The following is a 23,429-nucleotide window of genomic DNA, read 5'->3' on the forward strand; positions in this document are numbered from 1 at the left end:
AGGATGTAAAACAACTCTGTCCGTCACAGGGCGCTCACTATTAAGGCGCACAATTCAAATTGTTGAGCAATTGCAATGTTGCGCAATGAATGTATTTTAATTGCAATTTCGAGTGCTTTACCATTTCGTAAGACAATAGCAATTTAGCAATTTAACCACATGATGTATCACGATACTGTTACAATTACCATTTCGACCAAAAACGAGGCCAAAAGCTTTGATTTTATTGGGTTTCAGCAGGTGCCTCAGCTTCAATTACCAATAAAAATAAAATGCGGCAAGCTGAATGCAAAGCCAGGCGAAGACAGGTCTTACCTTCCAAGCAAATGCGATATGTCTGAATGTGTGTGTGTGAAAGATTGTACGTGTGTCTCTGTTAATGCAGCATTCAAATTTTTCGAACGTCTTATGACAAAGCAGTTAAAGAAAACAAAGTAAGGCAACAACAGCAACGAAAAATTGCGAAAATTTACAATTGCCAAGTGATTGGCCAGACAGATTTTGTTAATTCGAGTGTATGAAGCTACACTTCCTGTAATTAATTTCCGTTATGCAATCGCTCGTGTGCCTCTTGCATAACCAACTGGCCAAGAATACACAATCGAATTGCAGATACAGCAACAACAACAACAATGGTTGCTGGTAACTGGTTTTTCTTCAATTTTCAGTTTTCAGTTTTCCGTCTTCATTTGTGTTACGCTGCACGCTTTGTGGGTCGCAAACTTTGCTTTTCACTTTCACTTAAATGGCAAGCGGCCCATTTCCCATTCCGTTCCGCCCAATTAATGCATTTCGCTGTGGCTTTGTTTTTCTTTTCTTTTTTCAGTGTTTCTTTCGCTTATAATTTAAATAAAAAACTAAAACAATGATACAAATAAAAGTATAACACATTTGGCTTAAAAACATATGCGAATTTCGCTAAACGAAATTCGCCAGATCTCGTTTTGTTGTTGTTGTTGTTTTTGCCAAGTAGCCAGCTAATCAGTTTTGTCCTCTGTGCTGCTACTTGTGCTGCTCCTCCTTCTGCTCTGTTTCCTCTCCTCCTTGTGTTTATCACCCGTTCAACGTCCAGCTCAACGTTGCGACAAAGACTCTCTGCCAGTGTCCTTGTGTCTTCTCTAACATATTCTTTACCTCGTTGTTCTTGTTGATGTTCGTATACTCCTTGTGCTCGCGTTCTGTGGTGGCAGTCATGCCAAGTTCTCTTGCTCATTTTCATCTTTAATAGTGACCATGGTGACCCTGGTGGCCATGGTAGCTGTGATGATCCTCGTGGTGCTTGAAGATCGGCACCTCGACGTGGTATTTCTCTGGTACGGGAATCTCCTTGTGAATGGGCACCTTCACCTCCGTGTAGACGGGTATGGGCTTCTCAATGGGCACCTTAACCTCATAAGGCACGGGCTTCTCGACGGTGTAGGGTACCTTCTTCTCAACAGTGTAGGGCTGTGGTACGGGCACCTTAACGTGCACGGGATATGGTTTCTCCACCTAGAGAATCAAAATATATGGATCCAAAATGTAGATTTCAAATAGAATATGAATATGAAGAAGTAGCCAAAGGACTCTCTCGAAAACTTACCTCAACCTTGTAGGGCTTATCGACGGGCACCTTCACCTCGTAGGGCACCTTCTTTTCGACAACGACTGTGTACGGTTTCTCGACCTCAACATCGTAGGGCTTCTCAACCTCAACGTTATATGGTTTCTCGACCTCTACTTTAACTTCGTACGGCACCTTCTTGATCACTTCATAGGGCTTGGGCACTGGCACTTCCACTTTCACTTCATGTGGCACCTTCTTGATCACCTCGTAGGGCTGTGGCACTGGCACCTTAACCTCATAGGGAATTTTCTTGATCACTTCATATGGTTCTGGTACATGGACTTTCACTTCGTACGGCTTGTCGACGGGCACTTTCACCTCATATGGTACTTTCTTCTCCACAATGTAGGGCTTAGGCACATGAACGGGAACCTTGACGTATTCCTTCACATGCACCGGATATTTCTTCTCTACAATATATGGCTGTGGAACATCGACTTTCACCTCGTATGGGATCTGGCAAATCGAATGAATCGATGAATCGACCAACTCCTTATCATTTGATCAAGCTGTCTTACCTTCTTCTCAACCGTATAAGGCACATGCTTGGTCACAGTGTAGGGAACCGGCACCTTCTTCTCAATGGTCACTGTCTTGATATGTTCATGATGATGATGATAGTCACCCAGATGGAGGCCACGCTTCTCCACAGTCTTGCCAGCATCCTCAGCTTGGCTGCTTTCAGCCTTCTCATCGATGGCCGCACAGTGGGCCATTGCCACGCACACGGCGAGACAAGGAAGAACGAACTGTAAAAGGATGTCCATATATATATATATATTTGTATAACTGAATACTCCTTAAACGGATCACAATAACACCAGTTAATATTTCGCACATAGATCAGAAATGAAACGCAACGAGTCTTCCTTTACCATTCGCATTGTTGAGCTGTTGCTTTGACGTCTCACGAGGAAAACCAATTACTCCACAATAAGCTGTGTTATACCAATAACGAGATCCCAGTTGGTACTGATTCGCTGACTCGCTGCACTCGGCTTTTATACACACCAAAAAATTGGTCTATCGCAACGCAATTCACTAAGCCCCCAGTTCCCCTAGCCCCCGCTTCACTCCGATCTCCGATCTCCGATCGGCGACTGCGGCAACAACTTTTAAGCTGCGGCACATTCGCAACTTTGAAGCTTTTGTTGTTGTTGTTATTATTTCTGTTGCTGTTGCTTTTGCTGTTGCTGTTGGATTTGGCTTAGTAATGAAATGTTGAGGGGAACTGTGTGTTATATGAGCAACAACTTGTTTCTCATATATCGAATAGCGTTCATCCCGTTGGCCAAGTCAGGAGCTATGCTTGATGTGTTACAACGTTGTCTTCGGGTCGTTATCCTATAACAATAGCTAGGAAATCGTTACAAAGACCCAGATAGATAAATGTAAATAGATATACAGCTATATATTTACATACATATACATATACATATACATACACGCACTCACTTACATACATACATAATAACAATATGAATTAAGCTAGTTATAGCTGCAGTTATTGGCTTTATGTAATGGCTAAAGCCAGACATTGACATCGCGTTAATTCCGTTTCGTTTCGTTTCGTTTCGTCTCGTTCCCGCGTTTTGGAGCCTGCGTGAATGGGATACGTTCAGAGGCATATCAATAGACACACTTTGATATCAATGCTAGATTATGCAAATCGACTAGCGATTGCATTTGTTTTCTATTTCAATGACTCGTCGCCAACAAAATGTGTGTGGTAAGTGGCAAAAGCAACAATGACGAAGGTTAAACCCAATGCGTACGACATTTGATAGCCCATACATCATAATTTCTTTGTGCCTCATCCCATTTTACCTTGTTTGCCCGCTCTTTGTCAAGCTTTAACTCTTTTATTGGCATTGAGTTTTAAACTGTACACAAGATACTCTTATTGGTGGAAGGCTTTTCACATGCAGCCCTAAACAAATTACTATTCATTTCGTTAACTTGTTTTACTAAATGTTTTAAAACCCGCATAGCTGTATATTCCCATAACATTTTATTTTAACAAGTTATAAATATTTGGTTTCTTATGTATATGCATAGAATTGATCACAAATAATGTTTAGCTAAATTTTAGTTAATAACTTATGTAGGTATTCATATCTTTTAATATTATTTTATATATATATAATGTGCACTTCAAGCATTTCTTAAGAACTTTCAGTTTCATATTTATCATTTACCATATTATTTAAACACAGAAGTACAATTTGAAAAAGATAATTAATATTTTTATATATTTCAAATTAAATTAAAAATTTTAAAACAATAATTTTAATATTCAAAAAATAAAAATATATAAAATTCATTTAAAAATAAAAAATATTAAGAATATTCATGGAAGAGTATGAAAACCTTTACAGTAAGTATTTAGACCTAATTTATATTCTTATGTCTTTTATAAAATAGATTTAAAATAAATAATTATTTTATTATCTATTTTACCGATCTATTTGTCTATTTTATTATCAATTATTTATACTCTTTAAAACATAATATTTTCTATATTATTATATATAAACGTAATTTTATTTTGATTTTTGTTTGGTTAATCTTTATTACATATAATTCTTTTTAGATTTTGATACAGCTCTTTCTTTTCCATCTGTTCCAGTACGAGTTTCAAGCTTCCGGGCTCAAAGTGGTTCGGTTCAAAAAACCATTTTGATTTGCAGCCTTGATAGGTTCGAAACATGCCACAGAGTCAGCCAACAACAATTTGGAGACTTGACTCGATGTGGCACGATTCGTGATTACAGCCTGTAGGAGCTAACAGCGTGACTGTACATACACGTGATATATGTACATATATGTATGTATTTATGCATGTAGATGTGTGCGTGTGTTAGGTTTTGTTTGTGCAATAAGAGTCATTAAATTGAATAGATAGCCAGATACCCCAGCCGTTTGGCTATTTAAAAAGCCAACATGCAGTTGCCTGCCGCAGCTTTAAACTAAAACAAAACCCAAAATTAAACATATGTACACACATACAAGCACACACATAGAGACAGACATTCGCTGAGTAACATTAGCAATGTATTAAACAGCAATAAAGCATAAAACACATTTTTTTCTTTTTTCGAAACTCGCACAAGACGCGGAAGACAGTCTACGACGAGAGAGAGAGAGAGAGCAGGGGTAGGCAGGTGGAACGATGAAAGAGGTGGAACGGCAGATACATAAGCATTTACATGCCTATTCTATTTCAACATGCAGCTGAGCGCTATATTTCGCGCACTAATTGCCCATTATTGCGTTTCTAATTATGAATTAGAGTTAGCTATTTGTGTAACAACAATTCTCGTCGCATATTTACGGCTTTACAGCTTAATAGTTTTACAGATTTAATACAATAAGCTAATGTATATACATGTTTTTTTACATATGCAACTATTACTTTGGTCAATGACCTTCGTTTTAATTGTGAGTGCCTCTCCCTTTGGAAAAGTCAGTTTTTGTACGAAGTTTATGAAAAGCTTAAGTGTGTAATAGAAGGGCCGGGTGTCAGTTGCCAGTTGCCAGTTGCCATACATTAGCCTTGACCTAGTAATTCCATTTCTTATTTGGCAACAATAAAAAAACAAAGAGATTGTCTAGCCCTTTGCTTGGCCTTATGTAATGTCTTTAAAAGGTATCAGTAAATCAGTCTTAAGCAATCGTACCAAGATAGTTGCTAACATCTTTGCGACAAGTCCTTGAAATTGTTAAAAATTAACGAAAAGTGTTCCAAATTTGCATATGTATGATTTTTTAAAATATTTTTTTGGTCATAGTTGTTAAAAAGTACAATCACAAACAAAAATATCAACTATATCTCTGTATGCGTGCAACAGTTTCTCGCTTTAATTTAAATTGAACAGTTGTGAGATTTACCGCATCAACAGAAAACTGGATTCATATCCAACAAGGGAAATCAGTAAACGCTTTATTTCACTTTTATTTTTAATAAGAAACTAAAATGACTGCTTATTATATAATTATGCTTATTATATAATTTTATATACATATATAATTATATCAATTTAATAGAAATAAAATGCATTTAGATAAAAGTGGTACTTATGCATGATTAAGTTGATTTGTATAATGCAGACAATTCAAACTCTGGCGCTTCGGCGACGAAGCAGTGTGGCCGTATTTATATTGCCACCTGATTCTGTTATGCAGCACTGTTTATTTTTAGCATTTAGCAGCACTGCCGCTGTCATTTTATACGCAAGTCATTTTAGCATCAAAGTCACTCCGGCATTTGGAAATTGGTTTGTTTGTCGTTTAAAAGTCAATTTAAAAAAGCAGTAAGCCAAATTTTTTCATTCTATTATAGATGTGTCAATGCTATTATATATCTGATTTGCAGCTGAAAATATCGTCATGTTTCTTACACGCTCTGAGTATGATCGCGGTGTCAACACCTTCTCGCCCGAGGGCCGCCTCTTTCAAGTAGAGTATGCCATAGAGGCTATCAAATTGGGCTCCACTGCAATTGGCATTTGCACAAACGACAGTAAGTATTGTAAAATTTTCACAATTAAATTCAAATTAACTATTCGCAAGTGTTGTACAGGCGTTGTATTGGCCGTGGAAAAGCGCATCACTTCAACAATGATGGTGCCGAAGACAGTAGAAAAGATTGTGAAGGTGGATGACCACATTGGCTGCGCCACATCTGGACTAATGGCCGATGCGCGCACCTTGATTGAACGTGCACGCGTTGAATGTCAGAATCATTGGTTCGTCTACAATGAATCGATGACCGTTGAGTCATGTGCCCAGGCTGTCTCTACATTGGCCATACAGTTCGGTGACAGCGGTGACGGCGATGGTGCCTCCGCAATGAGTCGACCTTTTGGTGTGGCCGTACTGTTTGCCGGCATCGAAAACGGCCAGCCGCAGCTCTGGCATATGGATCCTTCCGGCACATATATACGCTACTGCGCCAAGGCAATTGGGTCGGGCAGCGAGGGCGCCCAACAGAATCTTCAGGACAAATACACGCCAGAGATGACACTGAACGATGCCATCAACTTGTGTTTGAACACGCTTAAGCAAGTCATGGAGGAAAAACTAAACGAGACCAACGTCGAGCTAATGACCATGACAACAACAAACAAAGAGTTCACAATGATGCCCGAGAGTGAGGTGAAGAGGCTTATCGAAAATCTGGCCTAATTGCATTATTTTTTACATACTGCAACATTTTGGTTATTGAAAAAATATTTGTGAATAAAGGGATTCTAAATCGATAATCTTTCGAAGTTGTGCTATATTAGGAAAAGACAATTTTGATTTATCTTTTTATATACAGTTGACTTTATTTATACGTATTCATTTATTTTGTGTATACTAACTAAAATATTAGAGGGAGCCCATTTGGGCTGTCCTAAAAGGCCCTCTACAATGCATTTATGTATAAATATATATATGCTAGATACGAACTGTTGAGCAAATCAAACAGCTTCGATTAACTTGGTTAATCGCATTGTAAAGGCAAATCATATAGAATTTTCATTAATATTCTTTTCTAGCGTTTTTCTACGATGCACAGACTTTGATTTTTGTGTGTAATTAAATATTTGTTTATAGATGAAATCGAAATCTCATAATGCAAATAAGGCTCGTATGCATAAATCTAAATATATATATATGTATCGATCAGGCTAATGGGGCATGTGAGTACAAAAGGATATGAATAATCAATCGACAAATACCAAAAAGAACAAAATTATATATACTTATCTATACGAGTATATAGTATGTAAATGTATATATGTATATATAGAGCATTCACAATTGTTTACATCACACCTAAGTTTGATGTTCCCCACTACTGGGGCTATTGGTGTTTGTATTGTTGCTGTTGGTGTTGGTGTTTGTATTGCTGCTGCTGTTGTTGCGCAGCATAAGCCGAGAGAGGCTCGTGTTGGGTTCGCTGAGCGAATAGATTTCCGGCTCAAAGACTGGCGGACACTCCATATTTGGATAGTCCGGCGTGGCGGCCTTCGAATCTACCGAGTTGGTGCTGGATACTTTTGGTGTTGTTGGCTGCTCCAGGGCTATATCTTCTTTTACAGCAGCAGCCGTAGCTGCAGTAGCAACCGAAGGTGCAGCAGAATTAGTGGCAGAAGCAGTGGCTGCTGCTGTTGCTGATGATATTGGCGGCGGCGGAGCTGGTGGCAAAGGCGGCAACAACGATTCAGACGCACACAAATTCGTATTAGATGCAGCTGTAAAACGACTACGCTGACTACTTTGCATTGGAAATATGACTTGGGAGAATATCTCTTGATCGCAGTCCGCATCCAAATCCGCGCTGCTGGGCGTCTGCTGATGCAGCTGCTGCTGTAGCTGTTGATGTTGCTGCTGCTGTTGATGGTGACTAAAGAGTGTGCGATGCAGCATCGGCGAGCCAAGAAAGCGATTCTCCTTTGAAGGTCGTGTGGGCGTCGCACTGGAGCCGGATGTTGATGATATGGACAGCTTGGAGAAGATGGGTATGGGCGCCGAATTCTTGCGATGCGCATCATATTTGGTGCCCGCCACCTTGTCCCGCAGATCCTGATTGTACGTTTGGCTTTTTTTAATGTTGCTGCTGCTGCTGGTGTTACTGGCGCCGCCGCTACCGCTAATGTTGCCGCCATCGATCGCATGATTGGACTTGCACTTCTTGTTCAGTGGCAGCGTCATGGTCACCGACGGGAATGGAAAACGTCTGTCGCTGCTGCTGCTGCTGCTGGATTTATTTTTGCTCTTCTTGCTGCTGCTGGCACTATTACTCGACTGGGAGCCCACCTCGCCGTGATCGTGCTGCTGCTGTTTCTTGTTGCTTTTATGCAGAAAGCTAGACAGCTGCTGCGAGCGTAGAAAGTACTTGGACCGTGTGCTTTGTGGCTGCTGCTGCTGCTGTTTCTCCTGTTGTTGCTGTAGTAACAGCTGTTTCTCGTGCTCATTGCAACTCGTCTGTCTGGAGACACTGGCGCTATTGTTGTTGTTGCTGCTACTGCTGGTTGCCGGCTCATCACCAAAGATGAGCTCGTAGCCAAAGTCACGTAGCTTTTGGCCCTCCTTGGTGCGCGTGCGCTTAATACTCTCGTCTTCCGGTTTAAAGCTGAACTCATAGTCCGGCGTCTTGGGCAGACTCAAGCTTTGTATCTTTGCCGGCTTCTCGCCACTGCCATTGACGACTTGCTTCGGAGCCGTTGCTGGCGCAGCAGCCACTCCCGTTGCTGTTTGCTGGCTGGCATTGGAGTCGGTACGCAAGTGTCTGTTGTGCTTCTCGACGCCGAGATGCACACGATTATTGTACATTTCCTGTGACTCCTCCAGCTGCTTGCGCAGCATCAAATCTTTCAGCGTCATATATCCCTGTATATTGTTCGTCTGGTGATGCGGATCCAAGGTGCCATCTCCGCCTACCTTTTTCGTCATAAATGTTTTCGTATGTGAGTGATGATACTCAAAGACTTCCAAATTCGGATTTGATGCGTGCAGATAATGGTACGGCACCTTCTTCAGACTCGACTTACTACTGGGACTCTGACTCTGGCTGGGACTCTGGCTCTGACTGGGACTGGGGCTGTTGCTTTCATCGTAGCTCTGCTGCTGCTGTAGCGAGTTGATCGTGGGCGCCGGCGAATTTGGCGGACCAAGACTCGTCGAAGCAGCGCTCACCACAGAGCTGCGGCTGGAGCTGCGTGACAGTTTGCGCGGCAACGATGCAGTTGGCGGCTGCTCCGGTTTGGCTGTTGGCGTGGGCGGCTGCGCCGGATCATGATATCCCGGCGTATTGGCGCCTATCTGAATACCACAACTGCCACCGGGCACCTTGCGAAACGTTTGAAAGTTCGCTGTTGGCACGGGTATATCACTCGAGTTGTTCTTGGCGGCGTTGCTCTTGAACGTGCCCATTGTGAATTTGCGCAACGAGTCAAAGTAGCCACGGTCGTGCTTCATGCTATTGTTGCTGCTCAGACTGCTGGTGGGCGTAGCACTGCCACCAGCTGCCAGTGTGGCAACCACATCTTTGGCTGCCTGCGGTGATGGTGTGCAAAGGTTTGTGCTTATAAGCGCATCACTTTCCTCCTCCCCAGAGCTTTCGTTTTCCGAGTATAGATCCTTGCTGCTGCACGTCTCGTTGCTAACCGCTGGCAGCTTGAGCGAGGCAAGTCTTAGAAACTCCACCCATTGATTAAGCGCGTCCAGTGATTCGGCGGCAAAGTAAAAACTCTTGGCCGTGTGATACACCTTGAAGGCATGCGGCTTCGAGTGCACCTCCTTGGCCAGCGACACAGTAAAGCCAGGCAGGAAAATAACTAAGCTGGCGCTTGAGCTTTGCTTGCTGCGAAACCCATACAAAATGGTATCCAGCATGACAAAGTAGATGCGTGCCCAGTAGGTGACTCCACGCAAGTTTTTCGTACGCCTGTACAGATGCCCCTGAATGTCCCCAGTGCCCAGAAGCTTGAGGTTCGTATTGCGCCGTTTAGCCATAAGGCTGTGCTTCTTCTTCAACGTCAACGTACGCGTCTTGCTAGGTGTCAACAACTCACTGATCTCCTGTTCTCTAGCTGTGGTTATTGTGGTTGCTATTGTTGCTGCTGCTATTGCTGCAGCCGCTGCAGTGGTTGCTTGCTGCATGCTAGCTGGCTTGGGCGGCGGTGGTGGCACAACGGGTGGTGTTAGCTCGCGTTGTTTGCGCGGACGCGGCGGTGGTGCTGGCGGCGTCACTAGCAGAAATTCTTTGCGCGGCTCAATGGCTGGCGGTGGCGTATCTGACTCCTCCTCGCCCGAATTATCATAGGCTGGCGTGCTGTGACTTTTGTCTAGTCGCCCGCGGCGATTCTGTTGCTGCTGCTGCTGTTGGATGAGTGGCGTGTTGATGGCCTCCGCCAGCGGCGGCGTTTCGCGTGTAGCCAGTTCCATGGCTTGGATTAGCTCGGCGCTGGATTCGTTGGCACAGCTGCGCAGCGTTTCTAGCGCATCCTCGTCACCTTCATCGGCGAATGGTATTGGCTCAAAGGTCTCCAGTATGGTATTTTCCACATTGCACGTAAATTTCTCGTTCTTCACCACATAATCCTCCACTTTCATGTTAGCATCGAAGCGCACTACTTTGCTAACGCCGGGCTTATAGCGATCCAACATTTGCAGCTGCTGCTGGGACGCCAGGCCCGCCTCGGTCAGCTGCTTTAATTTGCGCGCCTCGTTGAACAGCCGCTTGTCTGTGTCCGCACTCTCACTGGCTGCCAGACCTATACAGGTTGTGGGTCGGGGAGCTATCTCGAGGCCATAACCAAACGAGATAGACTTGTCTCGAATGCTGGGCGAGCCAGGATCACAAATAGCACCTGCGCCACCGCCGCTACCGGGCTTACGCTCATGCCAAGAGGGTATCACCAAATGTGGATGCTTCAAGCTAAGGAATTCATCACCACAAATTGTGTTACGCCGCTGCAGCAGTGCCCTAGGCTTAGGATAGTACAAGCGCATCTCGCGACTGGCAGACTTTGGATCAGTGGGCGTGGGTATATCACTGCAACTGGAATCCGAATCTGAAGCAGCTTGCGCCTGCACCTGCTCCTTCACAAGTTCCTTCACTTTGACGCCCTTGCCGTCATCGGCTCGCGGCGTTTTGTGCGTCGATTCCAGCGTTAGGAAGGCGGCCCGTGGACTCGGACTGGGCAAATTGTCCGCCCATCGACTGGCCATGTTGCGTTTCTTGCTTGGCAGCCGATAGGGCTGCATATAAATCTGGCCATACATCTTGGTATGCTTCGGTCGTTTCTTCACGGTGAGCACAACATCTGGCAGAGCTTCGCACAGATGATGAAGCACAGTCTTGTGCTGCCAGCCGACGACTGTCTGGTAGTTAATTTGGACGATCTCATCGCCATCCTCGATCTTACCCGAATTATGGGCAGGTGAATTGTATTTGATATCAGTAACGCGATGAATGCCATTATAGCTCGATTCGATGTTAAAGCCCAGATCTGATTCACGCTTTTTTAGTGTCACAAGATTGAGAGATGCTGGCTGCAGAACCATCGGATCCGAAATATCTTGTATTATGAAATTAGCCAGACGCTCCAAACGCTCTGCTGTTGCTTTGATCTGAGCAACTGGACGCTCTGCAAAGCGATCCCTGTGTGCTATCGTGGCCAACTCCAAGCCACAGCGCAACACATTTCCACAATACTCCCGATACATGTCCTGATTGCGAAACGGCGATCGCTCCAAATTCCCAATCAGCGGCTTCAACGTCGCAATCGTGCGGGTTATATCATGTAATGTGCGAGTGTCAATATCTGTGCTGTCCGCATGATTCTTGGCCAATTCACGATGCAAATTGCGAGCGGCAGTGCCCACATGCAATGCCATAAACTGTAGATTATCATTCTTCAGGTGATAATGCTGAATAAAAAATAATCATTTAGTATTTAAGGCAATTTAAATTAAAATCACTAGACCAGCGGCAACTGTCGGAATATATAAACTAGCATTAGTTTATAAGCCTGGGATCCGTTTAACAATAACTAAACTTAAAGTTTTCATCATTTTTTTATTACATTATCTTTATATATATATGTGTATATATTTGTATGTGTATATATATATATAAAGATATCGTCTAATTGCCGTTAGTATGGACCATAAAATGAGGGTAAACTTACAAAGTTACGCAGATTCTCAACGGCTTCAAGGACAATTTCCTGACGGCCGATGGCCTTCATACCCAAATTTTCCAATTCATATGGCCGTATATTAAGCAGTGCTCGTCCGCTGATTTCGTGTTTTGAAAATTCGTATAAATACGCTTCCATGGATTCGTCGAGACCTATGCAACGAGTAGGAAAGACAAATATATTAAAGAAATAGTTTCAATTACAATTTTGATGTGAATGGAATGTTGTTGTTGTTGTTGCTGCTGCTGCACTTTTCCTTGACCTGTTAAGTGAGCCATAGATTTACCTCGGATCCAGTCTGTAACTTGGTCGGGCGTCCATTCTGCTATATTTATATAGGCCATACTAATTGAAAGAAGCACTAGCCAGTTTTGCACAGCTACTCCATCATAATTTCAACACAACATAAACAATTGGTTAAAATAAAAAAGGTTTTGTCCAGTGCCAGGGCTGGCTGTTCACGAAATTATCTGATATTGTTGCGTCCGCTAGCTGCAGTAGAGATGTGTTTTTTATAAGCAACTGCTACATGTCACGAAATATTGAAGTCACAGTTTTTCAGGAACTATGTTCACCGAAAGCAGTAGAATCACAGTTAGACTGCCATCGCTACAAATTTAAAATAAACTTTAACGAATATTCAGTTTTCCCTGTAACTATATGTAACAAGTTGTGCCATGTATCGTATGTACAAAATAATTTAAAACAATTGATCGCTCTTCTCCAGGGCAACAATATGCAGTGTATATGCATATATGCAAATATCGTCATGTAGCAACAATATAGCTGTCATAGCCATGACCACTTTTTGTCTATCCACCACAATAAGCAGCTGATTTGAATAATCAGTGTTAAGTAAACGTTACACAATTTCCGTGTTCACCACAAACAGCTGACTGAGCATCGTAAAATACCGAGTATGCGTATACCATATATAAATTTAAATTTGCTCTGCTGCCCAAATGCCTAAAAAAATATGCTTCTAAGTTATTCTTTGCTTTTATTATATTTGGTACATTACACTCAGCTGATTATTACGTTGGGCTAAACGCCAGTGTTAAGACAATAAAACCGCAACTGCGCACATTTCTGAGGTATACTACATGCACACGTTAACAACAGAGAAAGAGAGAGTGAGAGGGCAAGAGAGACGACAAAGTAATCACCGCGTGGTTCTAACGTTCTGAACATTGCAATTGCAGCAGCACATAACATTAGGGAAATATGTCTGTGACACAGACAAAACAAATAAAATTTTACAGTCCAGCGAGTTCTGCAAGTTCCGACAGGTAACAAGAATATGTGGTGCTAACAGTGATATGTGAAATTCACCCAAAACTCATTCATCACCGAGAAGCCTTAACACTTGAGCACGCGATTAAAATTCGTCAAATCGCGTACCTATGTATGCAGATACACACACAAACACGCATGCATGCTTAAATAATTTTACATATTGTTATACATAACCGTGTGATATAGCGTGGTTCTGTTAGATATCTAACATACATACATGTAAATATATACATCCATATATGTTTAAACTGTATATATGTACATATGATCAAATTAAGTTTCATTCGCTACTGAAATTTGACGTCGACGTCAAAAAGTCTCGACGCTGTTGCAGCAGCAGAATAAAAAAACGTTTTTTCGTGCAAACAACAAACACAAGCACAGTTATAACGAAGCAACATCAAGCAACAACAGAAAAGTGGCTGCTCTACCTTTCGGCTGTACCTTCGTCGTCGTCGTCGTTGTCGTTGTCGTTGTCGTCGTCGTCGTCGACGTCGACGTCGTCAGTTGCTTCTAACCTTAGCTCTGCGAATAGACAGTCGCTGAAATAGACAACGGCCGATTGCGATTTCTTCACACACATTTTAGTCATTCTCCAACGCGTCTGCATCACGTTGCTTGCATTTTGACCGGTGCCGGTAGCCAATACACTACATATACTAAAACAAATCTAACAGATAAAATAATAACAATAACAAACAGCAGCAACAATAGAAATTTATTTCGGAAGCACGCTACTCTGTAGCGCAGCCAGTAAATCGCATCACATGCAAAAGGCGTTAGGCACATTGTGAAAACATACGTGCGTGTGTGTGGGAGTGTGCCGTGTGCCTGTGTGCGTGTCTGTGGACGTGTCTGTGCCTGTGCTTTTGTTTGTGTGTACGCAAGTGATTGACCCATTTTGTTGCTTTATTCTGATATACTGAACGAAACGGCTTGTCGGATTGGTTCGGCTCATTGGCTAAAATGAGCAGCATTACGTTTTTATGCAGCAAAAGTAGCAGCAATAATAATGATGCGACCGCAAAAGCAAAATCAGCAACACCTTCAGTATTTCCATCAGCCGGCTTACTAACACCAACACCAACACCAATACCAACAGCAGCGACTCATCATCAGCAGCAGCAGCAACAACAACACGCACAAGCACAGCTACATCTACAGCTGCTCAACCCGTTGAAGAAGGTTAAGGCTGCAGTCAAAAGCAACGGTCATAGTCACATGTAAATCATATGCATTTTTATTCACATTAAATTAGCATACAGTAAGCACATGTATGTATGGATATGTGTATGTGTGTTGTATGTCCATATGTGTCCATTTCATTGTTTGTTGTATCATTCGTATTGGATTTATTTATTCATTTTCACCACACACTCGCATATCTATGTACTTGTCTGCTTATGTGTGTGTTTGTGCTTAAACTCAAGCTCTAATTGTTTTGTTGTTACTTCCAGTATTTGTTTCTGTCTTTAATTAACGTTCTTTTCAATATCGTTTATCGAGTCTCCGAGTCAACTTTTTATTAGCCGCTGTCGGGTTGGCATCGCAGAGAGAAAAAAAACAGCGCCAGCAAATGCTGCTCTTGCTGCTGCTGCTGCTACTGCTTTTTCTGCTGTTGTTTTTGTTTCAATATGGCTGCGATCAAGCCACGTCTGCCTCTATGCATGCGTCCTAACAATATGGCCTCTTCTTCTTTTCGCTCCAATTATGTGCAGATACATATGTATGTATGTATATGTGTGTGTCTGGCAAGGCATTTTCTCTTTGTGTCTGTCACTCTCTCGCTCTCTCTGTCTCTTCCTGTTTGTGTCCTTGAGGTTTACCAACCTGTTGGTCGCAACACGTGAAGCCAACCCCTAACCATATTTTTCACGCACTATATTGATATTAAGCTTCATCAATGCTCACATACATTTTATACATACATGCATGCATACATATGTTCATGCGCTGTTCAACTATAAATAAGCTACAGTAGCAACGGCTGCAGCAATTGCCTGAAAATTGCGAATATGTCTAAGGAATAAATACTGTGTATAATGTACGACACCCACAATGAGTGCAATGAACGGTACTCGTATAGCAGACGTAATTACAGTTTACATACTTAGTTACACACATATGTACGTATGTATGTATGTCTTTTTGCATTATTATGCAGTTGACTGACTGAATTGTGGATAGCGAACATTTTCCGCAAGGGTTATTTGAGGCTCGTCTGAGAATTTTGCATACCTCCAGACTGAAAATGGTTGGTTTATTTGGGGTGGTGACAGGGGAAGACTGCATTATATAGCCATATATTATAGCTTATTTACCTGAAGTGGCTGAACAAGCTTACTTATTTTGGTATCGAAAAAAAAACATAAAACAGGAACAAATATTATCTTTTTAAATGGGATCTGCAATAAAATTGCTATTTTAGTTACTTGTCATCATTTTTTTTGTTTTTTTTTTGTGTTTATTCATTTACCCCATTATTATTTACATAAAATATCAATTTTACTATTGAGATATATATATATATATATCTTTTTATATATGTATATATAGTAGACTATTGTAAACATGCATGCGCGTGTATTTTTGTCGATTCTGTTTGGGGCTCGAAAGTGTTCTATTACTTTGGTTTGGGAAATGTGTCTGAAATGAATTTCTGTGATGTGTGCACGTCTTTATTATTGTGTACTGTCTAGACTCTAGAGATTGGATGGTAAATAAATAAACGAGGCAAGAGCAATATGGTAATGAAAACTGATACATTTGATTTTTACTTATGATTAATAATGACTCTGTTTAATAATATATACAATCACAATTATAAATATAATTTGAATATCAAACCTTGTAATACCCTGTTTTATCAAACGATTGGACAGATATGACGCAAAGATATATGTAGAGAGAGAGAGAGAGAGAAATAGGCAGATAGAGCTAATTAGTCACTGCTTATCATAGATTAAGATACCTAGATTTTGCGCATTGTTTTTAATACTCTTAGCTGAGGGTATTACACACTTTTCATACAATGTATAATACATAACAAATGTGTATATATATATATATATATATATATATATATATATATATATATATATATAGTATATAGATATATATATATCTTCAATAAGTGTATCTACATAAAGAGAAATATAAGACTCATAAACATAGTTATCAAAAATCAGTTTTTGTTAACCGATGAAAAATTTAAATATTTTAATAAGAACTTGTACTAATAGATTACTACTTGATTTAGTACAAGATTAACTCTCACTTTTTTGACGTATTTAAAGCAAACTTTGCTTAAATAAAGTTTCACCACTCAGCTGAAATGAAAATTTAAATTATACTAAAAAAATCAAATCAAGTAGTGGGGTTTTTTCTACTTTTCTTATTCTTTTTTAGTTGATATTATTCTGCAAATATTTGGGCGATGATGAAGCACAGGGAACCGGGAATCGCTGTTGTCGTGTGCCAATTGAATCTAATCTGAAAAATAAAAAGGCAGGGGAGCACGTTAAATGCGAAATCAGTGTTTATTAACTGATATTTTTATTGGCACTTGAAACTTGTTGCAGTTGTGTGTTGTAGTTAATCGTTATTGTACATATCTGAGTCTTAAATATTATTTTTAATATTTTCTTATTTGATGTGCTTTTGCAGCGATGATCGTCCAGATGCTACCGAACCGATCGCCGTTGATACCAGTGCAATGGGCAGCGAACTCAATTGCTGCCCGGCCTCGCCAACAACTGTGCCGGCAAAGTCGGCCCTAGAGTCGCCGATGCGGCGTTCGGGACGTCGTCAGCGAACCACGTCGATTGGTAACCAGACAACCACTGCCAATCCGTCCGAGGGCATAATACGCTCGAATAATCGCACCATCTATACGGCCGGACGACCGCCGTGGTACAATTGTGCCGGCCAACAGGTCGAACCCTTTGTCATAGGTGCGTAAATCATATTCAATATCTATAGCTGAGTTATTTTTATATATAGTTATATATATTTGCAGGCATTTGCGGAGGCAGTGCCTCTGGCAAAACGACTGTGGCAGAGAAAATCATAGAAAGCCTCGATGTGCCTTGGGTGACCTTATTGTCCATGGACTGCTTTTACAAGGTATAAAAAAGTGAAGAATGCTACACACTCAACATGCAAATCATATTAAAGCTCTCTTATCTTATTTGTAGATCCTTAATGAGAAGCAACATGAGCTGGCGCTCATCAATGAATATAACTTTGATCATCCAGATGCATTTGACATTGATCTGCTTATCGATGTTCTCACCAAACTGAAGGAGGGCAGAAAGGTGGAAGTTCCAGTTTACAATTTTGTGACGCACGGCCGAGAGAGTCAGACGGTAATTTGATTGGGCTTTTTATACCCTGAATCCATTAAATTAAGGGTATAATGGCTTTGTGAAAATGTATGTAACAAGCAGAAGAAGAATGTATGATCCAGAACAGTCTTAATTGTTTAGATTAAGTGTATATATAATAATACTATAATTTATAAACAATTTGTGAAACTCGCATTGCATGAAATCGATTTCTCCATGGCAGGAAAAAAGAAATGGGTTAATATACAATATGATCATAAAATAATGTTAAATATAAATATATAAAAATATCGAGTGGTATACAATGTGCAATGCCTTGTTCTACAAGTATTATATGAAACAACGACAGTTATCAAATATATTTATGTCACACATTATGTCACATCTTATCTCCTATGCTATATTTATAGCAGCTGTTAAAGTACGATAACTCAATATTATTATATGATGTGGAGTAAAGATAAGTTTTTCAAACATTATATTATATGTACTATCTATAGTAAATATCTGTTACTTATTTAAAATAATATTTTATGTGCTTTTAGAAAACCATGTATGGCGCTAATGTTATAATATTCGAGGGTATACTTACCTTTCATAGTTCTGAGGTGCTGAAGCTGCTCGACATGAAAATCTTTGTGGACACAGACCCAGATATTCGTCTGGCAAGAAGACTTAAGCGGTAAGCGAATCGATTTGATAGATAGAGCTGCTCTGATCTAATAATCACTTATTAAAAAACTTTCAGTGATATCTCGCAGCGGGGACGTGACTTGAAAGGTGTTCTAAAGCAATATCTAAATATGGTAAAGCCGTCGTACGCTAATTATATAGCGCCTACAATGGCCCATGCGGACATTATTGTGCCACGTGGGGGCGAGAACAAAGTGGCAATAGCTCTTATAGTGCAACATGTACATACACAGCTGCAACTGGTAAGAGACAAGCGCCTGATCAATTGACCAATTGACCAACCAATTAAATTTGACTTGCAGCGTGGTTTTAAGCTACGTGAAACATTGGCCAATTCTTATAAGGATCAGCCAATGCCAGAATCTTTGCATTTATTGCACCCAACGCCACAAATTAAGGGTCTGCACACATTCATACGTTGCAAGAATACGTCGCGGGATGAGTTTATCTTCTATTCGAAGCGGCTTATACGGCTGGTCATAGAATATGCATTAAGTTTGTTTCCTTTTAAGGCAACTTGCGTGGAGACACCGCAAGGTGTTTTTTACGAGGGCAAACGCATGGAGTCCCGTAAGATATGCGGCGTATCCATATTGAGAGCAGGTGAAACAATGGAGCAGGCCGTTTGTGATGTATGCAAGGACATACGCATTGGCAAGATTCTAATACAGACAAATCTGAAAACGGGCGAGCCAGAGCTTTACTATCTGCGCCTGCCCAAAGATATAAAAGACTTTAAAGTGATACTGATGGATGCTACCGTGGCGACTGGCGCTGCCGCCATGATGGCCATCAGAGTGCTACTCGATCATGATGTTCCCGAGCAGAATATTATTCTTGCCTCATTGCTGATGGCCGAGATAGGTGTGCACTCGATCGCCTATGCCTTTCCCAAGGTCAGTTATATTAGTATTACTACCATATATATGCTCTACTATATAAATACTTCTTGGTTGAGCAGGTGAAAATTGTGACTTCCGCTCTGGACCCAGAGATCAACAGCAAGTTTTATGTAATACCTGGTATTGGCAACTTTGGCGATCGTTACTTTGGCACCGAACCCTCGGATGAGTACTAAAGGCCAACATAACAGCGAAATAAGATTCTTAGTAATATATATACAATTAGGATTAAACCAATCGTTACTTAAATTATCAATTCAATATCCATTTTTTGTCATTTTATTTCACTGAGATAACAAACGATAAAGCAGTTGCAACGTATATGCTATGGCGCCTACTAATAAAGCGATGCCTATATAGTGTTGGCCTCGACTGCGCTGGCATGTCGTGAGTTGAGTTGGTTTGCTATAGTCACAACGTGTCCAGTCGCTCTCCTCGTCCAGAATCTCGGCCATCATGCTGAACTTGCTTGTGCCTGTGATTCGCACACGCACCCGAGTGCCCAGCAGGTTGTCTCGCATTGGTAGCAGCACTTGCTCGTAGCTCTTATTGTGCCCCACGTAGTGAAGCTTATCATGTGATATTTCTGTTACCAGCACCGTGTACAACTGGCCCTCACGACCCGCGTACGGTTCGTAACTGTAGAATAAATCGGTTAGCCTTTTGGTACGTTTCTTTACCAGATTAGCTGGTATGCGCTCCATTTTGGCTGCCGGCGTGCCCGGTCGGGGAAAGAACTGATTGATAAACAGACTGGGAAATTGATATTTCTTGCACATTGTCATTGTCTCCTCAAAGTCCTGCTCCGTCTCTGTGGGAAAGCCACATATAATGTCAGTGGCAATTGTCAGACCGGGCACACGAGACCTTAAGAAATCGACCACGTGCTCAAAGTCCTTGCGGCAATACTCTCGCTTCATCTCGCCCAGTACTGAGTCACTGCCGCTCTACAAAAAATCAATTTAATAAAAGTTTTATATAATTAATTATAGCAGCTTACTTGGACGGGCACATGAAGGAATGAGTAAACACGTGGATGCTGTAGCACCTTGGCTACCTCCTCGAGATGTTCCAAAATGTAGGGCGGATTCGTCATACCAACACGTAGCATACAGTGCTCAGGTATGACCTCGACAAGTTGCCAGAGCAGTTCTGGTAATGAGCTGCCAATATCCCGGCCGTAGGCACCGGTGTCCTCAGAAGTCAACCAGATTTCACAACAACCCTCGTCAAAGGATTGACGTGCACGCTCAACTATTTCACCCGGCGGATAGCTAGCCAAATCGCCACGTGCGTGCTTAGTTTTGCAATAGGTGCACTGATTGAGGCATCCACTGTTTATGGATATGATTTCGATTAGCGGATTCTTTCGCACCTTTGGTAGCGACAATGGTGCACCGGCCACTCGACGGCCGTGGACCTTCTTGTTCTGGAGGAGGCGCACACTGTGACCTTTCAGAGTTTCTTCGACCACCTCGACAACTCGATCGATTTGCTGCACGCCAATCACGGATAGTCCACGCAAATAATCGGACTTTGGGGCGCCTTGCGGCACGCATCCAGCAACAACTACATGCTTGCCGCTGCGCATGCCAGATTCGATCTCATTGCGAAAAGTGTCCTCCGAAGGATTCTTTACGGTGCAACTGTTGAGAAGCCACAGATCTGCCTCGTCCTTGCTGCTCAAATTATAGCCATACGCTGCCAGCTGGCCGGCCATATATTCAGAGTCCGAGTTGTTGTGTGCACAGCCCCATGTCTTCACATAAACCTTTTGGGTGCCTGGTATAACACTTTCGTAAATGGTTTTCTGCGGCTGTGGCGTCGCCTCTGTGTCGCCATCACATAACGCGGGCTTGATTTGTGCACGCTTCTTCGCACGCACTGTAACGTTCTGTTTGTTTTCATAACGCTCACGCGGTTTTATATCTTCGGGCGATATCAAGTCCTCTATATCATCTATATCGTTGCCAGGCAAGTCAATTTCATATCCCATCATTGGCTTAATTCGTAAAACTGGTGCATCGGCACATGTGCTTGCATGAACACAGCTGTTTACATTTGTCTGCTTCTTACAAATGTAATGTGACCAGAAAATGTTAAAACAGTGTTGAAAAACGATCTCTGTCTCTCGTGTAAGCTGTCAGACAAAGCTAAAGCTATTAAGCTGCTACAAGTTCAAAAACACCCTACATTTACAAAAATTTGCATTGTAATCAAATACTATTATTGCCAATAAATGAAAAATTCAAAATATTGTTATATTGTAGTAATTTTATTTATAATTAAGTTTATTTCAGCATTTGATAAAGTTTCATGTTCTTATGAAACCTGTTGTTGTAAAAACTATAACTCCCACACCTTATTAATTAGTATGCCTTACATTTTTCAGCTGCGCTACACTTGACATCTTATCAACAACAACGCTATCAGCGCGGAGACAGCGACCAGTTCTTCATCACATTTTAAATCCGGTATACAGCATTTTAATCCGTCTATTACAATGATACACATTAAATGTAAAGACACCAATCTAGATCCGATTCCAGTTAAGGTGAGAAGAGCCATCCATTTATCTGAATATATATGTATATATATATAGAAAATATAAATGAATATATATGTACATTTAATACACGCTTACATATTTTTCAATAATTTTTAATCACAGATTGGTATCATTGGTGGCTCGGGTCTGGATGATCCGGACATTTTGGAGCAGCGTAAGGAAAAGATAGTGGAAACTCCATACGGTGCTCCGTCTGATTCCCTCATTGAAGGTGAAATCGGAGGGGTACAGTGTGTCCTTTTGGCTCGACATGGTCGCAAGCATGATATAATGCCATCCAATGTAAATTATCGTGCCAACATTTGGGCCCTGCGTCAGGTGGGCTGCACACATCTGATTGTGTCGACTGCTTGTGGCTCTCTCAGAGAGTCCATTAAGCCAGGTAATTTGGTGGTGCCGCATGACTTTATTGATCGCACCACCAAGCGCATGCAGACCTTCTATGATGGCCAGCACGCGGGCATGACTGGCGTTTGTCATTTGCCCATGTATCCAGCCTTCTCTGAGCGCACGCGGAAGGTTCTGCTAGATGCGGCTAAGGAACTGGAGTACGATGCACATGATAAGGCTACTATTGTTACCATAGAGGGGCCGCGTTTCTCCTCCCGGTCGGAGAGTAACATGTTCCGACAGTGGGGCGGAGATCTGATCAATATGACAACTTGCCCAGAAGTTGTTCTGGCTAAGGAGGCGGGCTTGTTATATGGCTCCGTAGCTATTGCTACTGACTATGATTGCTGGCGTATGGGTTGCGAAGGTGTCAACGTGCAGGATGTGCTCAAGACTTTTGCTGAGAACGTGACTAAGGTGAAGAAGATTCTAGTGAATGCTGTTGGCCGCATTGCCAAGGAAGACTGGTCTGAAGACATTTTAAATGCCAAGGTATGTACAGCTTCACAATTTGAATACCTGCTTAACGCATCTTGATCCCATTTTTAGCAATGCGTCTGCAACAACACTATGTCCGGTGCCATGTGACGATTTTTAATACTATGCACCCAAATAACCAAAGATACCATTCGACGCCGAAAGCCGCTTGGCAAGCCGGCCTACTCAAAGAACTCTAAGATACATGAGCCAAAACTTCACTCTATAAAGATTGCTTATGAAGTGGAACCGGGCAAGCGGCATAGAGAATTTATCCTAAAACCAGAGAGCCATTACAAACCTCCATCAGCGAACGATCAATCCTAAAATTACATTTCCGCACAACGAATGCACTAAACAAATAATATAAATCTTTAACAAGTGATGATTTTTAGTATATATCCTGATAAAGTTCTCTAATAAACGAACCGTATCTTACTGACCTAAAAGACT

General features: G+C 41.6%; 6 protein-coding genes across 10 annotated transcripts; 3 read left to right on the forward strand and 3 right to left on the reverse strand.

The window, feature by feature from the left end:
• Positions 1–928: 928 nt before the first annotated feature.
• LOC111600589 (skin secretory protein xP2) lies at positions 929–2,563 on the reverse strand. The gene is made up of 4 exons (XM_023316780.2): positions 2,482–2,563; positions 2,125–2,355; positions 1,583–2,062; positions 929–1,491 (listed from the first exon to the last, which is right to left on the reverse strand). The coding sequence occupies exons 1-4, from the start codon at positions 2,488–2,490 to the stop codon at positions 1,222–1,224; spliced, it is 990 nt and encodes a 329-aa protein (XP_023172548.1). The 5' UTR covers positions 2,491–2,563; the 3' UTR covers positions 929–1,221.
• A 3,256-nt stretch (positions 2,564–5,819) lies between these two features.
• Positions 5,820–6,872, forward strand: LOC111600580 (proteasome subunit alpha type-5). The gene is made up of 3 exons (XM_023316767.2): positions 5,820–5,919; positions 5,982–6,128; positions 6,189–6,872. Exons 2-3 carry the CDS (start codon positions 5,996–5,998, stop codon positions 6,791–6,793), a joined length of 738 nt encoding a protein of 245 aa, XP_023172535.1. The 5' UTR covers positions 5,820–5,919; positions 5,982–5,995; the 3' UTR covers positions 6,794–6,872.
• A 354-nt stretch (positions 6,873–7,226) lies between these two features.
• Positions 7,227–12,978, reverse strand: LOC111600570. Its single transcript, XM_023316755.2, has 3 exons — positions 12,590–12,978; positions 12,292–12,455; positions 7,227–12,031 (listed from the first exon to the last, which is right to left on the reverse strand). Exons 1-3 carry the CDS (start codon positions 12,645–12,647, stop codon positions 7,430–7,432), a joined length of 4,824 nt encoding a protein of 1,607 aa, XP_023172523.2. The 5' UTR covers positions 12,648–12,978; the 3' UTR covers positions 7,227–7,429.
• A 185-nt stretch (positions 12,979–13,163) lies between these two features.
• Positions 13,164–19,785, forward strand: LOC111600572 (uridine-cytidine kinase-like 1). 5 transcript variants are annotated; one of them, XM_023316758.2, is made up of 9 exons: positions 13,253–13,592; positions 14,592–14,822; positions 17,266–17,552; positions 17,618–17,724; positions 17,796–17,966; positions 18,491–18,627; positions 18,694–18,880; positions 18,941–19,534; positions 19,600–19,785. In XM_023316758.2, the coding sequence occupies exons 1-9, from the start codon at positions 13,528–13,530 to the stop codon at positions 19,714–19,716; spliced, it is 1,896 nt and encodes a 631-aa protein (XP_023172526.1). In that variant the 5' UTR covers positions 13,253–13,527; the 3' UTR covers positions 19,717–19,785. The 5 variants fall into 5 exon arrangements, with proteins under 5 accessions (XP_023172528.1, XP_023172526.1, XP_023172525.1 ...); XM_023316757.2 differs by having other exon boundaries at positions 13,254–13,592; positions 14,574–14,822; XM_023316760.2 differs by lacking the exons at positions 13,253–13,592; positions 14,592–14,822 and adding an exon at positions 13,164–13,220 and having other exon boundaries at positions 19,600–19,784.
• An 18-nt stretch (positions 19,786–19,803) lies between these two features.
• On the reverse strand, positions 19,804–21,554 carry LOC111600573 (threonylcarbamoyladenosine tRNA methylthiotransferase). Its single transcript, XM_023316762.2, has 2 exons — positions 20,541–21,554; positions 19,804–20,487 (listed from the first exon to the last, which is right to left on the reverse strand). Exons 1-2 carry the CDS (start codon positions 21,537–21,539, stop codon positions 19,825–19,827), a joined length of 1,662 nt encoding a protein of 553 aa, XP_023172530.2. The 5' UTR covers positions 21,540–21,554; the 3' UTR covers positions 19,804–19,824.
• Positions 21,555–21,673: 119 nt separating this feature from the next.
• Positions 21,674–23,418, forward strand: LOC111600579 (S-methyl-5'-thioadenosine phosphorylase). The gene is made up of 4 exons (XM_023316766.2): positions 21,674–21,752; positions 21,933–22,094; positions 22,212–22,991; positions 23,049–23,418. The coding sequence occupies exons 2-4, from the start codon at positions 22,044–22,046 to the stop codon at positions 23,085–23,087; spliced, it is 870 nt and encodes a 289-aa protein (XP_023172534.1). The 5' UTR covers positions 21,674–21,752; positions 21,933–22,043; the 3' UTR covers positions 23,088–23,418.
• The last annotated feature ends 11 nt before the right edge of the window (positions 23,419–23,429 follow it).

This window comes from Drosophila hydei, unplaced genomic scaffold (assembly GCF_003285905.1).
Source record: "Drosophila hydei strain 15085-1641.00,03,60 unplaced genomic scaffold, DhydRS2 tig00000060-arrow-pilon, whole genome shotgun sequence".
In the NCBI taxonomy this organism is placed as follows: domain Eukaryota; kingdom Metazoa; phylum Arthropoda; class Insecta; order Diptera; family Drosophilidae; genus Drosophila; species Drosophila hydei.

Excerpts from the sequence above, each read along its gene's own strand:
- LOC111600589 (XM_023316780.2), bottom strand. Across the intron at positions 2,063-2,124 it reads CTTATACGGTTGAGAAGAAG|ATCCCATACGAGGTGAAAGT; the intron begins GTAAGACAGCTT and ends TCGATTTGCCAG. Across the intron at positions 1,492-1,582 it reads ATAAGCCCTACAAGGTTGAG|GTGGAGAAACCATATCCCGT; the intron begins GTAAGTTTTCGA and ends TTGATTCTCTAG.
- LOC111600580 (XM_023316767.2), top strand. The coding sequence starts at position 5,996 with ATGTTTCTTACACGCTCTGAGTATGATCGCGGTGTCAACACCTTCTCG. Across the intron at positions 6,129-6,188 it reads TGGCATTTGCACAAACGACA|GCGTTGTATTGGCCGTGGAA; the intron begins GTAAGTATTGTA and ends AGTGTTGTACAG.
- LOC111600570 (XM_023316755.2), bottom strand. The coding sequence starts at position 12,647 with ATGGCCTATATAAATATAGCAGAATGGACGCCCGACCAAGTTACAGAC. Across the intron at positions 12,456-12,589 it reads AGTTACAGACTGGATCCGAG|GTCTCGACGAATCCATGGAA; the intron begins GTAAATCTATGG and ends CTCGTTGCATAG. Across the intron at positions 12,032-12,291 it reads TTGAGAATCTGCGTAACTTT|CATTATCACCTGAAGAATGA; the intron begins GTAAGTTTACCC and ends TTTTTTATTCAG.
- LOC111600572 (XM_023316757.2), top strand. The coding sequence starts at position 13,528 with ATGTCTGTGACACAGACAAAACAAATAAAATTTTACAGTCCAGCGAGT. Across the intron at positions 17,553-17,617 it reads GGTCGAACCCTTTGTCATAG|GCATTTGCGGAGGCAGTGCC; the intron begins GTGCGTAAATCA and ends ATATATTTGCAG. Across the intron at positions 18,628-18,693 it reads CTGGCAAGAAGACTTAAGCG|TGATATCTCGCAGCGGGGAC; the intron begins GTAAGCGAATCG and ends AAAAACTTTCAG.
- LOC111600573 (XM_023316762.2), bottom strand. The coding sequence starts at position 21,539 with ATGATGGGATATGAAATTGACTTGCCTGGCAACGATATAGATGATATA. Across the intron at positions 20,488-20,540 it reads TCCTTCATGTGCCCGTCCAA|AGCGGCAGTGACTCAGTACT; the intron begins GTAAGCTGCTAT and ends GATTTTTTGTAG.
- LOC111600579 (XM_023316766.2), top strand. The coding sequence starts at position 22,044 with ATGATACACATTAAATGTAAAGACACCAATCTAGATCCGATTCCAGTT. Across the intron at positions 22,095-22,211 it reads TAGATCCGATTCCAGTTAAG|ATTGGTATCATTGGTGGCTC; the intron begins GTGAGAAGAGCC and ends TTTTAATCACAG. Across the intron at positions 22,992-23,048 it reads AAGACATTTTAAATGCCAAG|CAATGCGTCTGCAACAACAC; the intron begins GTATGTACAGCT and ends TCCCATTTTTAG.